This window comes from Lagopus leucura, unplaced genomic scaffold, assembly GCF_019238085.1.
Source record: "Lagopus leucura isolate 7727_CA_CO unplaced genomic scaffold, USGS_WTPT01 Super-Scaffold_73, whole genome shotgun sequence".
Taxonomy (NCBI): Eukaryota; Metazoa; Chordata; class Aves; order Galliformes; family Phasianidae; genus Lagopus; species Lagopus leucura.
The window spans coordinates 81,044,553-81,060,294 of record NW_024962252.1 but is presented as its reverse complement, the minus strand read 5'-3'; the positions used below and the strand labels follow the sequence as shown (position 1 = coordinate 81,060,294).

At 37.5% G+C, this 15,742-nt stretch overlaps 1 protein-coding gene across 6 annotated transcripts in view; it reads right to left on the bottom strand.

The window, feature by feature from the left end:
* The window catches only part of HHAT (hedgehog acyltransferase), a 147,120-nt gene that overhangs the window by 43,862 nt on the left and 87,516 nt on the right, over positions 1 to 15,742 (bottom strand). For 5 of the 6 annotated variants that reach the window (XR_006182412.1, XR_006182411.1, XR_006182413.1 and 2 more), the window contains one exon: positions 11,267 to 11,411. Coding sequence is in view for 3 of the 6 variants with exons in the window: in XM_042891715.1 (XP_042747649.1) it covers positions 11,267 to 11,411 (145 nt within the window). In the remaining 3 variants the exon portion in view is untranslated. Of the gene's footprint in view, positions 1 to 11,266; positions 11,412 to 12,954; positions 13,007 to 15,742 lie in introns of those variants that run through there. The other variant, XM_042891740.1, reaches the window with a different exon arrangement.

Sequence of the window (15,742 nt, the reverse complement as noted above, 5' to 3'; positions counted from 1 at the left end):
CACTCTTCATATCCAGCACATTTCTTGTGCTTGTTTTCTATGGGCATCTGGGTGATAGCTAAGACATGACAGTTCAGCAGACAAACCTTTGAATGTGCCAGGACTGACCAACGCAGCTTACACAAAAGTCTGCCACAATGATGAAAGAATACTTACACCTTGTTGGCAGGTTGAGGTTCGGCCTTTTTCCACAGCTTGTAATATCTGCATTAGTGCTATCTAACAGGGATTGACTTCTCTGTTTCTCCCAAATGTCCATCCAAGAAAAATGAAGTGAGATCATCAAAGTCTAGCACGAAAATCTTTCAGTGGTGAGGTTATCCATTACCACATGGCTGCTCTGCAACAAGATATTCATTATATAGCTCAAGTTACAGCCATTATGTCTTCATGGAAGGAATATCCCTTATGTCTATTTAGTAGAACTTAAGATTCCTGATTTCTCCATGTATCTGGGCCCCCAATTCTCTATGCTACATTTGCCAAATCACACGGTAAGAGCTGAATCACAATGGACATAACACTGCTTACAAACCTCAGTGAGCACTTCAAGTTCTTTTGCCATGCAGATTTCCATCTCCAAAGAGGTACTAAATATAGCAGTCCACTCTAGTTGAATTACATGTCCAATAACAAGTTACAAGACTCTTGGGAGAACCACTGTTCAGAGCTCTACTGATGGATTTCCCTGTAGGGTCTCAACGATCCTCCTTGTGCCTCTGCATGATAACTCACAGTCGCACTTTGACACATTAATCATGGATACTTGTATCAGGCAACCTTGTTGCATTTCTATGTGGCAACATAGAATCTCTCTGAGTAACCTTCGGCAAAGGATCTCTGTCGGGAGGTCTTTGCTAAGGATAAGGATATCATCAGCTGGGTGGAACTGCTTATGCTGCAGGAACCATCATGCGACTAACTGCTCTTAGCACTGTTGGGGAGAGACAAAAACTGTATCCCTGACTTTTTTTCATAGCATAGGTGTGATCTTCTATGGACAACCTACTGACAAGAGGACATCTCCAAACTTGTTCCATTACCAGAAGAAAGGTCTACAGACACATCTCCATATTGCTGAGTTCCTGCTGAACAACAGCAGCTTTATCCAAACCCATCTGAGTTTGAATACTGAAGGCAAGAAAAGAACTATCAGGTGGCATAAACTCTCAGTTGCCAGCGACCTGGAAAAAGATTGAACTTAAGTTAAAGTGAAAGACTGTACATGCCATTAGCAATTCTCTAGAGCTATTCAGTCATTTCATTTTCCACATTTCCAATCAGTCTACTGGTTGATTGTTCTTAAACATGTAAACACGCTATCTGGGCAGGAATGAAGAAGTTTTCTCCTGTCCTGATACTGGAGCAAGAAATAATACACTCATATGATGGACTTTGTAATGAATGGTGCCACAGTGTCTTGAAGATTATCCTGTTCTACATGCAAGCTTTAATTTCTGAGTTGCTAGACTGAAAATAAAACTGAGACAGTTTTCATATACAGCAATGAAGGAGTATGAACAACATTCTCAGCTGCATGCAAGAGACATGCTAGAAGATCACTATCTTAAGCATTTTAAATAAAAGGTAATAGCAAATCAAGAATGTTATGATTCTATATGCTGCTACCCAATCAATTACATGCAGCTTACTTGTTAAATGGAACATGTCTTTGATATAAATGTTAACAGACTGAAGAGCTGAAAAAGAATTACAGTCCCAATATTCAAGTTTAAATCATTTTCAATTATTTACAAGTTATTTTTTACCACATGATGCACATTAACCCACAGGTGATGGAATAAACACACTTTTCAGTCAATGTTAAGAACTAATAAAGAAGATATGTTTCTGTCTAAGGAAAGCAAGTACTTTGGTAACTCCTTACTAAAATTTTTGAAGAGACAAACAATCTTTTCCCACAACAGTACTCCAGACAAGTATCTCGATTTGAGCTTTTGTCCATCCAGATTTAAGATGAATCTTTATTCAGGTATAAAACTCCCACAGTTGGAAGAATTTTTATGGATAATTTGTATTGCAAAACACAACAGACTGTTCTCAGGGATTCCTTCAAAGCCCACGTTAGAATTTGTACAAGGATTATTGTATTTGATAGAAGATTTAGCAACAGGATATAATATAAAACACGTGAAAGACAGCAAAAGTAATGAAAAATCAATAGTCCAGTGTTTTAAAATGGTTAGAAGTAAGGATGTTAACAATATAAAACTTACCATGTTATTTACTATTCTTCACATGTAAGCTGCAGTACTTTAAAAATCAGAATAACTGAATCATTTCTTAACATTAGAGATTTCTGTTTAAGATGCTTAAATACTGCTATGGTACTGTGTTGCTGCGAGTGATTTACATTATTTAATGCTAACGAGCAAAACAGGCAGGAATACACAGGTCTGGCAGCTTGACAGAGATTTGTGGACAAAGACAGGTGTCTCAACAAATGTCAGAAATAAAACGTCAGGTCTTGTTAAATCATAGAGGGCTGAAACACTCAACAGTCATGCAAATTCAACACGTAGGAAGACTTCCTCAATCTCACACATCACAACTGGGTTTCACTATGTGTTCTCTCTATACTGGGAATTTTACAGATAGTAAGTAAGAAAAGGGAAGGATAAAGTGGAAGACAGCTTATTAAAGAAAAACAACCCTAAAAGTCCATTACTTTATCGGAAGAAATGTTCCTGAAGAATTTCGCTGCTCTGAACTTCACCATTATTTCACTACAGAATGAACAACAAACATAAGATGTGATTTGTAACAATAACTGGGAGAGCATATGATGGTCTCTGACTTTGCATCTGAATTTTTGCAATTATTTGGTCTAGTATCTCAGCTACACACTGTTACAACTGTTACAACACAAACAGAAAAAATGCAGCATTTCTAGGATCGTTAAATTTTGAGAACCTTAGCTCATGCTTTGTTCATTCCTGTTGCTTTTCATCTCTGTTGCAAAGGCCACACATCTTTTAGAGGACTTCAGCCTTCCCTATGGCCCATGCACATTCACAACATTATTATTAAGAGCACCTCTGACTTTGTTGCTAGAGATGCAAGAGCCAGAATGAACACAGCATGATTTTCTGGTCTCAAGCTGATATACAGGGTTGGCATTTGAAAAAAAAAGGAAGTCTCCTTTTTTCCTATAAGTTGAGAAAAATTTGGTCTAGCAGGCTCTAAGTGGCAATAATTGTGGAACCCCACAATGCTGTTCTTAAAATCACTTTTCAGAAAATAAACAACTTAGAAAGTTGTTGTGGAAGTCTCAATGATTGCAAAGCTAAATACAGCTGGTGTTTCAGTTCCTGCTGTTAGATGGTTACTTTCTGTATTTGGGAACTGTTCTCTTAATGACCATTTGAAAAAAGTGAAAGAGTCAGAACAAGTTAAAATCTGAAGACAGATGAAAGGCACTGACTGAAGGAAGAAACAGGATTCAATGATGGGAAAGGAGTAGCAGCTATCCAGGCTTCTGAAATTTCTGAATAAGGGAAAGAAAAAGATTGCATCATGTTTCAGAGAATTTTTTTGATGGTTGCAAGTCCTAGCTGAAATTATTGCTATTGCTGATCTGTTAAATACATGTTATCAAAACTACTAGCCCATTTATGTACAAATTTCTCAATAAGCATGGTGATCCAGCTTGCATAAAATGGCAAGCCCAATATTTTATGCAACTCTCCAGCACTGCGAGACACCATAATACGTCTGCTGTGCACTCACATGGAGAAATGAGAAGCCAATAATAAGAGAAACCTCTGCTCTTCTAAGGTTCTTAGCTGGGATAGTTTGCAATGCAAAAGCTAGCAAGCATAATAGTAAGGAAGAGAAACAGATACGGCCAAAATTAGATCTCACCCCTCACACTGCAAATGAACAGGATCTAGGATGGAAAAGGAAACTAATGGTCCTCACAAATTACTCTTGCTGGTAAAGCCCAGCACAAAAGATTTAGCACAACTACAGTCACATTTCTCGCTTGCAGTGTTGCCTCGGAGGCAACAAGTCTGCTGGCAGCACCCAGCTCCTGTCCCTGCTGGTCAATCCATAACTCACATGGGGAAAGAAGCACCACTTTCGGCTTAGTAAAAGGCTCCCAAAGAACAATTTCAAGAAAAAGAGGTTTCAAAGGTATTCCTACATGGCCTTCTGACGTGTTTGTCATAGTATCTGATAAGGCCCCACTTGAGAAAGGCATTTTAGAGGTGTTACAAGATATTATTTTTTTTTAAGTTCTATAAATTTTAAAACCATTCCCACCCTCCTACTCCTTTTCTGAGCTCTGCTGCAGAAATTACAAGCTGCTTACTAAAGAACAGTCACAAGATCACAGAAATTTTGAGATTTTTGAGACAAAAAAACCCCACAGTTTTATTTTTTATGCTTATGCTATGTTTAATACTGGAGGATTCCACACATTTGGAGTGCTTCAGTCCATGAGAGTCTGCAAAAACAGCACCTGCTGATCTTCCACACTAGCTTGGCTGTATCACTCATTCCAGCTTCCACACCAAGCACATCGCTACCAGCATAGTTTATCTGTGAAATGGGTTTGGCTAACCCAACTACACCAACAACTGCTCATCCTACCATTCTACGTCTTTACAGGCATCATTAGAATGGAAAGAAAAAGGCTGTGCAAAACCTGCTCAAGTTGTTGAAAGTCTGGGGGTTTTACCACTATCAACAAAGCTCATCAGACTCATTAGGTAACAAACATGTTTTCTTTTTGTGAAAAGCTACAGATTGCCAGGAAGGCAATGCAATCTACCAACAACTCCAATTTTTACAGCACTGAAATTAATTTAGTTCTGTAAGTCATATGTACATATACATCATAACACGTAACAATGAACTCTGTACACACAATCACACTGTAGATTCTTTTGCATTTTCTGTACTTGCACTTGCTGTATGTAAAATAAAGGTTTTAACATGGTATATGATATCTAGTTTCTTTGAGACTGATTCTGATCCTGCAATCATATTGACTCAGGCAGACTCATCTGCACAGGTTCCAGGACTCTACGGATAGAAGGGTATTTCAGTATTGATGTGACTTCAGGATCAGGTCCTAAGAGCTCAAAGACCAATTGCAAACTATCGATAATCAACAGCAACTGTTGTATTTAAACTTGCCAATGCTCCAACAGTTTGCACACAGAATGGCAGCCCAAACCAATACAACAGAAAGTAGCAGAAGAACATACTTTATGCTTTCAATTCTAAAAAGAAGCCAAGCCGAACAAAGGTGAAAATTTGCTTTTATACAACTCTTAGCCTCTGGGAGGTGAAAGGGGGTGAACTGCCTCTGCATTACTGCAGGCCAAAAAAAAAATCTGGTTTTCTTGGCATCTTGCCAGCTCACTGCCCAGTGAACTGCACCCACTAAGCAAGGTCACATAAATGATTACAAAAACAAGTTTCCTTTGTGCATGAAGAGGAATGAATCATTTGGAAAAATGTGACATCTTCAGTACTATTCTCGCCACTCTGCAATATTTCTCTAAATTATGCAATCCATCAATATAGCATTCATAAATGTATTTTGGGGGGAAAAATTGACCTTAAATTTCTGCATAACTGCTGAAAGTGGGACTTATGAGTGAAAGTGAAAATCTGGAGAATCTGGAATGCTGGAATACCATATGGCAGCTCCCCTACAGCACAAGATTCCAAACCCAAACAAAGACCACCTGAAAACGTGAACACCAACTCTGAACAGCCAGTCATTGCAGTAGACTCTCCCACTTTCTTCCAGTTGCAAGTAAACTTGAATGAAGCTCTCACAAGAGGTGCACAGAACACAGAGTTACAATGTCCAACAGAAGCTTTCTTTTTAATGACACTTTCTAATTTACTTATTCCACTTTGTTAGCGTTTTTTAGCCCTTAAAACGTGTTAAATCTATTAACTAAATTAACTAGCAGTGATCAGATTCTTAAGAGGGAGATGTGTGTGAACTGCTGGTCATCATAAAATATTTTCCCTACACTCATTATTGCAGCAGATGAGGCACGTGATCCGCAACATTAGTTAGCTTTGTGTAGATACAATCTTGCATGAACCAGATCACAGCAAACAAACATTGACACAGGAATACCTTATGTTTTTGTTTGTTTTGTTACTGATATCTCTCTCATACAGCAATGGAGTTACAGTAACTTAAAGCTTTTAAATGATTAAGTTGTTGAGCATAGAAAAGGATCTCAACCACTAATACAGAAGTGATTCTTTTAATAGAAATCTTTTTACTGTCTTCAAAACCAAGGGCAAAACTTCTAAGGACAACAGCATTCCAGGGCCGTGTCTTGAAGCATCCTGATACCCTTTGAAATTCACAACTCATTCACTACATGATCTATTTAAAAAGAAACAAATAAGCTCGGAGAATAATCTTCAGTGATATAATATAATTAATGAACAATGTAATTTGAGTTTAATGTCGTAAGATAATGATCTCCTACTGTTTTTGCCAAAGCAAAACAAAAATTCCACGTTTATGCATATTACAACAAATGCATTACACCAAACTCTTTGTCACTCTCAAACCTTTGAATCTCCTATGTCACATTCATGGAAATTCCCACTCACAAGTCAATGGCTAAGATGTTTCATGGAACACAATATGAGGTAGGGTTGCAGAGAAGTGAAGATGTCAATAAAGCTGGCCAGTCACTCCTTAATGGTAAGAAAATCTTTTTACTCACTACAAATTAACCAAATAAACCTGGTTAGCATAAGATCTATTTTTGCTTAAAGCAAGTTGAAAGAGAAAACTAGAGGCAAAATAAAGGTCTTCCATTTTCAATTAAGCATTTGGAAATTAGCTTTAGTTTTATATAAAACAATTGGTTTAAAATGCTTTTAGAAATATTTCTAACAAAAACATTCACATATGGTACTACGCATTCCATCCTAAATGCTAGAAGGAAAGGTCAAACGTGAAAGAGCAAATATTTCCAATTTTCCTGACAGTATTTGCTGGTAGCTTAAAATTGCACCATCACTTCCACTAAGTTGTATCTTGCTCACAGTGCTACGAGATATTTCCACCACCTGACTCCAACTTCAAGCAGAAATAGTGAGAAAGTTACTGAAACTGCCCTTTTATACATTATCAAAGTCCTTAATTTACTAAGGAAAAAAAATAAAAACCCTCCAAAATCCTGCTGTGTTGCACACAGATTTCTGTCAGTTGTATCTGCTGATAAACTACCTACAGAAAATAGGGCTTGAAATAGGTCTGGAGGCCAATCAGGGGTTCCTCCTACACCAAGACAAAATCAATTGTCTAATCAAATCAGAGAAAGTTCTCCATTTCTTGACAGATTTTTCTCTACCTGGAGACTGTCCTCCAAAGACTGCAATCCAACAGCCTGCCTCGATAATGTGTTTCGGTATTTACTGTGCCTCACAGTTTGAAAGTTCCTCCTATCTCAGCTAAAGCTTCCCTGCTACCTTTCACAGTCATTTTCAGTCTCTTGAGCTCACTGGGAATAGTGACTAGGTTGTTAACACTTTCTTTTCGGAAATTTCTGTTTTCTTCTATCTCTCCTCAATGCTGTCCTCTCAGAACAAAACAATGTCATTTACTTCAGTTTCATGGCTCCTAGACTCCCCACTATTTTGCTGCATTCTGCTCTCCCTAATTGACTGATGCTTTTTTTTTTTTTAACCCGGAGTAACCAAAACTGGACATGTTTTAAGTTTAAACATCAGAATGTCAAGCAGAAGAGGTTATTTTATGCATTTCATACTGCTGTCAGCATGTCTTGGCATAAGGGTCTATTTTTGTTGGAAGTGGCATGATATTGTTGCTTCACAAAGTTTGCAGCCTGGTACAACGGTCAGAGATACCCTTCACTGCAGAGCTTCTGCCTAGCCAGCCATTTTGGGCTCCTGCAGTAAATCATTTCTAACTGGGGGTGAAATTTGCTCTTTGCTGGTTGCCTACTGAAGGACACGTTCTCAAAGGTTAGACGTCCAATCTAATCATAACTACTCTGTACAAAACAACTCTGAATGAAGTGAAGAGTGACAGTGCATCTCATCCCATGCCAAGATGTATGTGGGATTAAAGTGCCCTCAGGAGAGGCACTATTTGCAATATAGTGAGGTAAATTGGACGGTTAAAGACTGGTTTACAGTTGAGTTTAACAACAGCTGTCCAATGTCTAGACAGCTAATCAAAGTAAAATACACCTCCAATGCACTGTGCGTTTTCCTCATTGATCTGTACTCTGTTCCTCCTAAACTAAGGAAGGAGCATTTTATGCATTTTATACCTTTTGTATCCCTCAACATACTTGTGTCTCCTCCCAGTTTATTACCTTCAGCCATGCTTGCTAAGATAATTCATTCTGTTAACCAAAAGCATTACAATGCTGCCTTTCCAAACAGGTCCCTCAGCTGTAAGTTAAGTTTTAGAAGCCATAAGGCCTGTCCAAACAGTTGGAGAAAAAAAATTTAGAACAAATACACATAGGTAACAAACACAGACACCTGTTCCTGAAATTGACAGCAGTGCTTGTAATGATGCTGAGAAGTTCATTTTGAAGCCAGATGAGTTTATTTTCCATAAGAAGAAAGCAGATAATAAAAAATCACTGCTACCTGTCAGTAATGCAACAGAACTCATAATTTCTGACTGGTACACAGTGGGCACATGAGGTTTTAAAATACCGATATTCACTTCCTTGACAGACCTGAGAATTCCATGCACAATACCTGAAGTTCCACCTAATTGGAAATCTGATTTTTGCTTTGGGATGTATTTTATTGCTCAAGTTGGGCATCCAGGACCTTGAATAATTTTGCTAATGATCTACAAATGCCAGTTCTATTTATAAACTGTGTGATGCAAATCTATTCTCTTCCTATCTTCCACCTACTGTTATGCATGCAAGTTTGTATACAAACAATTCCATGGGATTTAAATAAAAGAAGGAAAATGACTATTCTTGTGCAGCTGATGTGCATGCAGGTGGACAGCTTTCTGCAGTTATTCTTTCATACTGAACTCTACTCCTTACCTCAGAAGGACACATGAGTAGGTTTGTATTATGTCTTCTATCAATCAACATTTAAATTTACTTTAAATTGAAGACAACAGTTTTGAATAGTCCTTGAGGACTTGACTGGTCTGAAACGTACAGCATTTATTCAATTGTATGCAAACTGTAGTGGAGCAGGAGTGCAGATGCAATGAAATCTTAGCTGATTCTCAGTTGCTGTACGTGATTTGTGAGAACCAGTAGTAAATACGCTCACAGTCATCCGTGTGATCTGAGGATACAGATAAATCTAGCTTACCTCTTAGTACAGTACTGTATTTGTACCAGTACTGTACTATTTGTACTAGTACAGCATGAGCTGCACAAATCAAAAGCCCTTAAGTTCTAAAGTTGAAGTTAATTTAACACATTATGGAAACACATCAAGCATGGTGCCCCTGCTTGAACAGGCTTGTTGGACCAGATGATCTCCAGAGGTCCTTTCCAACCTCAACCAGTACATGAAACAAATTGCAAATAATCAAACTAATTTGTGCTCCCTATCTCAGACACCTGGTATCTCTTAATAAAAACCTACATATAAAATCGAAAAAAACAAAACCAAACAACATCACCACTCTAGAAAAACAATAATTGATCTGACTTAATGCTGTTTTACCTGTTAAAACATTGTCCTTCTTGGATTCAAAAAACAGCATTCAGTAACTGCTAATCACAGAATCACAGAATTGTAGGGGTTGGAAGGGACCTCCTGAGATCATCGAGTCCAACCCCCCTGCCAAAGCAGGTTCCCTACACCAGGTAGCACAGGTAGGCATCCAGGCAGGTCTTGAACATCTCCAGAGAAGGAGACTCCACCACCTCCCTGGGCAGCCTGTTCCAGTGCTCCGTCACCTCACCATAAAGAAGTTCTTGCGCATGTTTGTGCGGAACTTCCTATGCTGCAGTTTCCAAAATAATAGTAATACCAAAATTTTATTTGAAAATAGTTTGCCTTAAGCTATAAAAATGAAAGGAAAACATCATTAGATTTTTTTTTTATCCATAAGGTTTGATGCTCAATTCTTCTTCTAAACTTATTCTCTTAACTTGTGTTTTCATACTGAGAAAGCATTAGTCAACTAATTGTGAAGAAGGAGCAGAATTTAACAGAAAACGAAGCTTTTGTCAAGAAAACAGTGAACAAATCTTTCATGTTTTCAGACCAAAGCACAAACACAAATATTCAACTTCATCCTGCCCAGCATTAACAAGAAAAGTCAACTACTTTTTATGCTAAAAATGTGACCATCTCAGTGCTGCTTCAACAATTTTCTCTTAAGCAGAGAAGATAAATAATTCATTTGATCTACATAACTTACTCTCATCATATGGATATTCTTAAGTAGGACTCCAGCACTGATCACTAAAGCACCACAAGGAACATAAGGAAAAAAGACTGCATGAAGGAGGAATGGAGGTCTTCATAGGGGAGAACTTCTAGGCACAGAAACTTCCCAGTACTACTTCAGCAGGGAAGCAGGATTCCTCTGCAAGACCTTTGTTTGACAAAGTAGCTCTCCAATAGCAATAAAAACCTCAGAAATGAAAACTGGCCTTGCTTATGAGCTCTAGCTAAATAAAAAAATAAACAAATACATAAAGCTGGATTTATCCAGTGGTTGAGTTCACAGCACAAAGCTACATAATGATTATTCAACAGTATCACAAGCTGATATTGTCACACAAGATCCTTACATTAGGAAGGTCCCTACCCTGACAGATCCATTACAAAATCAGTGTCAATCACTCAGTCACGCTGTAAAAATGCAGACATAATTCACTAACCATCTGCAAAATCAAAAGGGCTGGCTTTAGTATATCTTCTCCTATTGATGAACGTGAAATATAGAGAACAAAAATCCCACCTGGCTAACCTATCACACATTTACTATTCAATCTTCAGTGATTTCACTGACAGAGAAGCACGATAATCCCTTTCTGTACTTCATGGGAGAAAGCCAGTGTTACTTTATAGTCACACAGCCAGATTTTTATAGTGACTTTTTAAAAACAGATTTTTATATGACTTTATAGTCACACAGGCAGATTTTTGATGGCTTTGAACAGGAACAGAAAAAAAAAGTTTCTCCCAATTTGCAATGAGAAAGAACCTGGCTCAGTCTACCCATGGTAATTTTTGGAAAGTTCTATTATCTACAAAGCACATAAAATAAACTTGCCTTCCATAAAGATCCTGTTCCAGTAGATTTTTCCAACATGATTTCCTCCAAGAAATATCAGATTTGATAAAATCAACATTGAAGTGCAAACAGATGCTAGGACAGCATGAAGTCGACGATGAACTCTTGGCGAGAAGAAACGTTCCTGAGGGGCAAAACAAAAGGTGCAGATGAAGTTAACAGCCCCTACAATTTTTCAAGCATTGTTAGAAAAAGACATTGTGGTTATGATAAACAATGTTTAACACAAGCTTAAATCCTTATGAATTAGTTCCCAAAGCTTTTAACATATCCAGCAGAACTGCAAGAGGGAAGATTTAGACCAGATATTAGCAAGAAATTCTTTATTGTGAGGGTGGTGAGACACTGGAACAGGTTGCCCACTGACGCTGTGGATCCATGGAAGCAATCAAGGCCAGGCTGGACAGGAGCAACCTGGTCTAGAGGGAGGTGTCCCTGCCTATAGCAGGGTGGTTGGAACTACATGATCCTAAAAGTCCCCTCCAAACCAAACCATTCTATTGTTCTATGAACTCCCACCAATGCCATTTAACTTAGGGTAAGATTTTATGACAAAAGCAGGACTGAATCATAGTTAAAGTTCAAAGGGACTTCTGGATGTCACTTAGTCCAACATGCCTATTCAAAGAAGAGTTAGCTAGAGCAGAACAGTGTCAAGTTGGTTTCTTCCACCTTACAATTTGGTATCTATACACATGGTAAGATCCCCCCTGAGACTTCTCTTCTCCAGGCTGAACCCTACACTCTCAGTTACTCTTTATACAGAACATGCTCCAGTTCCCTTTCACCGCTTTTGTTATCCTTTGATGGACTCATTCCAATACATCCATGCCCTTTTTGTACCAGGAAACCCAGAACTGGACACAGTTCTATATATTTGGTGTCTTAATTTTGCTTTTTAGATGTAGTCTTTGAATATCTTTTTGTTGACAGTGTACGCAATAAACAACATGCTTCTGGGGCTGATAATACTTTGTAATGGATTCCCTATGAAGTAAAGCACATCAGTACAAAACGAGTAGCGTAAAAAAATTCTGAAGTCGTTCACGCTTTGGTTAATTAATTAGACTTCACTGAAAGAATCTAGTCAGATCTGAACTGGTGATTAGATTGAGTCTCTTAATAAACAGATATTTCCATATGAAGATTGCTTAAATATATATGCAATCCCAATACTTTTCAGTGCAACCATTGCTGCTCATATTTGGGAACCGTAAACACCTGTTGTAAAGTTCCTGTATTGTTGTCCTAGTGATCCAAATAAAGCAAGACTATCATACACTAGTTCACCTTTTTCTATATTTATATTGTGTATTATCACTAGAAATGCGAATGCGGCAAGGGAGACTGCAGAAAGACTGTGAAAGAAGTAGAAAGCTTTAGCTTTCTCCAGTCCTCATATTTTGGGGAAAATACTACCTCATTACACTACTGCATAAAAAGTAAAATCTTGTTTATCATGTCCCCAGGCTGAAAGCCTCCTCATATAGTGCTTGAATCTGTAAAAGACTGAGTGCAAAGTAATAAGCATTCGCCAGTGCATGAAAACTAAGGAAAATATCAGGAGGTGCTCAGCCTTCGTGTCATAAATGACGATGTTACAGAAAACAGTCTTGTGACTACAGCATCAAAAAAAGAAAAAAAAAGCAAGCCACAAAAAAACAGACCTGTAATTAATCTTTAATAGCTGCAGCCAGACTACAATTCATGCTCAGATACCTGAAACAAAATTAGCACACGGTCAAAAGAGACTTAAAAATACATTTCTAGACAAATTGCTAGTTTGCTAGTTCTATAAGCATCGGAACAAATGTTTCAACTGCTTGATTATTAAGTTACAAAATTTCAAATAAATGAATTACAAGCATAAAAACATAATTTTAATGTATTACTGCAAAATAGATCTCTGGTAAATCAAATGTTAGTCCCAGCAGGAACTATATCTAGTGCATGAGTCAGCCTGAGCCAGCACAAAAACACAGATAGATAAGCTTCTATCGGCCTGTATGTCAATATCATAACAGTCAATCTTCCATAAAACCCTGGGAAAAACACCCACGTGTGAATACAGAGAGTGAGACTTTCCTCTGAAAACTCCAGATCAAAACTAGTGTATGATAGGGCAGAGAATATAAGAAAATTATACAAATATTCACGGACACAGTTACTTAGTAAAATAAGTAAAACCTCTTTCTCTTTTTAGTACACTGCATCCCCAAAGTTGCCCATAATATTTTCTTTCAGTTCCCAGACAGGTATCTTGCCTCCTTCTGAAATGTACAGTATGAATGTGTATTCCCATATAGCAAACAAAGCATGTGCCTTTTTACAATGCATAAATGCATACAGATGAAATGTTCCAAATCTTGCTATTAAATCTGTGTTAACAACCAAGTTTAATTAAGGAACAGCTATGGACTTTTGTATTCAAAGTCACTCTTCTTACATTGTGTTGATCAATTCAGACTGTAGTTTATCTATATAGCATATCACTAGCATATCTATTCTCATTCTCCTTTTCTCTAACAAATTTCTGCATCAACTCCATAGAGAAACAGTTTCAGTTAGGGAAAAGAGTTAGAGATGGGCAATCCATCAGAGAGTTTGTGTTTGATGGCATTTTCCACTAAGCAGTTGATTCGAGCCAGTAAGTTTGTGGGGTATATCTGTTTTGCAACCCAAAGCAATAACACTAAGGCAAACAACATGGCCAAAAAAGCTCTGATTTTTTTTTTTTTTTTTGTTTAGTTTAGTTTAAAACAGAAATGATTCAGACAGAAACTGAACAATTTATGGGCTGTATGTAGCTAATTTCCACTAATGTTGCTAGGCATCAATCCAAAAAAGCAGTACAAATTTTCTTGAGAGTCTCTGATGTCAGTGCAGCTTTTACCCAGCTGCCACAAAGGTAACAAATAAAAAAATTCTCTTAACATCTCATGTCATCTGAAAAAGCTAACTATAGAAGTACTTGAGTAGTTACTGTGCTCAAATTATTACACTAGAAGTATCAATGTATGTATGTAGAACAACTGAAATTGCTCTTGATATTCCATAGTAACATTTGTGATTTAATTATCTACCAGCATTTACATCTTTCTGAATATAAAACATGTCATTTTCATCAAAGACGACAAAATAATAAAAAACAAAAATCACAACCACAATTCTTCATTACACAATTTAATGCCTTTAACAATATATTCCATTGCAACAGATTTTTTTTCTGCTGCCTCTTTGCCTCCTCTCCTTTCCTGTTGGACATACTGTCAGGAAAGTGGTGAAAGAGCATGTCATGTTAAAATGACACTGAAGCTATAGCTGCCTGGATGATACTCTGGAGTTTGCAAGTATACATCTTTACAGAGCAAAACAGATTCACAATATTTATTTCTTTTTGAACTACCCTTTCAGAGACTTGGTAATCCAAGCAAACAAAATCAGATTGCATAGTAAAACTGGAGACCCAGTTGAATGTTTCTCATAGGAACACGTGCTGTGGAATAAAACTCTCAGATACGATGGCCAGCATGACATGAAAGATGTGCCTGAGACTACAAACTGTAACAGTATAGATTACATTACTTTATTTTCATCTGCCTTTGGTTTTCAAAGGGTGAAAAGACTCTAGTACATTTTTTAGTAGAGTTGTCCAAGTTTAAACATAGAATATTTATGACGTAATTAGTATCTACAGATTTAATTCTAACCTAATCAACCCTAACAGTCGATCTGTAAAAAATTTTATAACAAAATATAATTTGTGCTGTTTGTTGTGTTGAAGAAGTCAAGTAAATTCACTATGCAAAACCTAGTCCTTCCATTATGTTCCACTGCCTCCCAAACATACAAAGGGAAGCAAGTATTCTTCTCAAGGCCACTACAGCTCCATCCTTTCAACTTCTTTTTACTAGAGAAGCAATGTTTAAAAGGTAATTTAATGTCAACTCATGTGTACATTAGAAGAATAAAATTAAATCTTCTTTCCAATGGGCTGTTCATATAGGTTGTAAAGGATTTTGGCAGGGAGGCGATGAAGCAACTAAAATTTGTGGGATGTTACAGTCACTGTTACAAAAGGAGCATAGATGTGTCCTTACGCATACTAGGAAAACCAGTGGAAGGAAAATCAGATTGCTAATTGGAATGCCTGTTACCAGTGTAATCTAAGGACCTAAAGTTCAGCTCATTGCTCTCAACCAAAGAGTAAGGCCCATTCATGTTTGCTTCCCTACCGAAGAGAGAGAGACCACCCTGTCAATCTCAAAAGCAATTTAAAGTGCTTTCTTTCCAAAAATATTCCTAGATAAATAAAGGTCAACTCTTCAAAACTGATCTCTGAGCCTTCATAATCACCTCCATTAACACATGAGCAAATACTTCAATGCCTCCCTTGAATTTGGGTCATCCGCAATGCAGCCATTCGCCAAAAATAACAGCAACACAGAAAAGCAA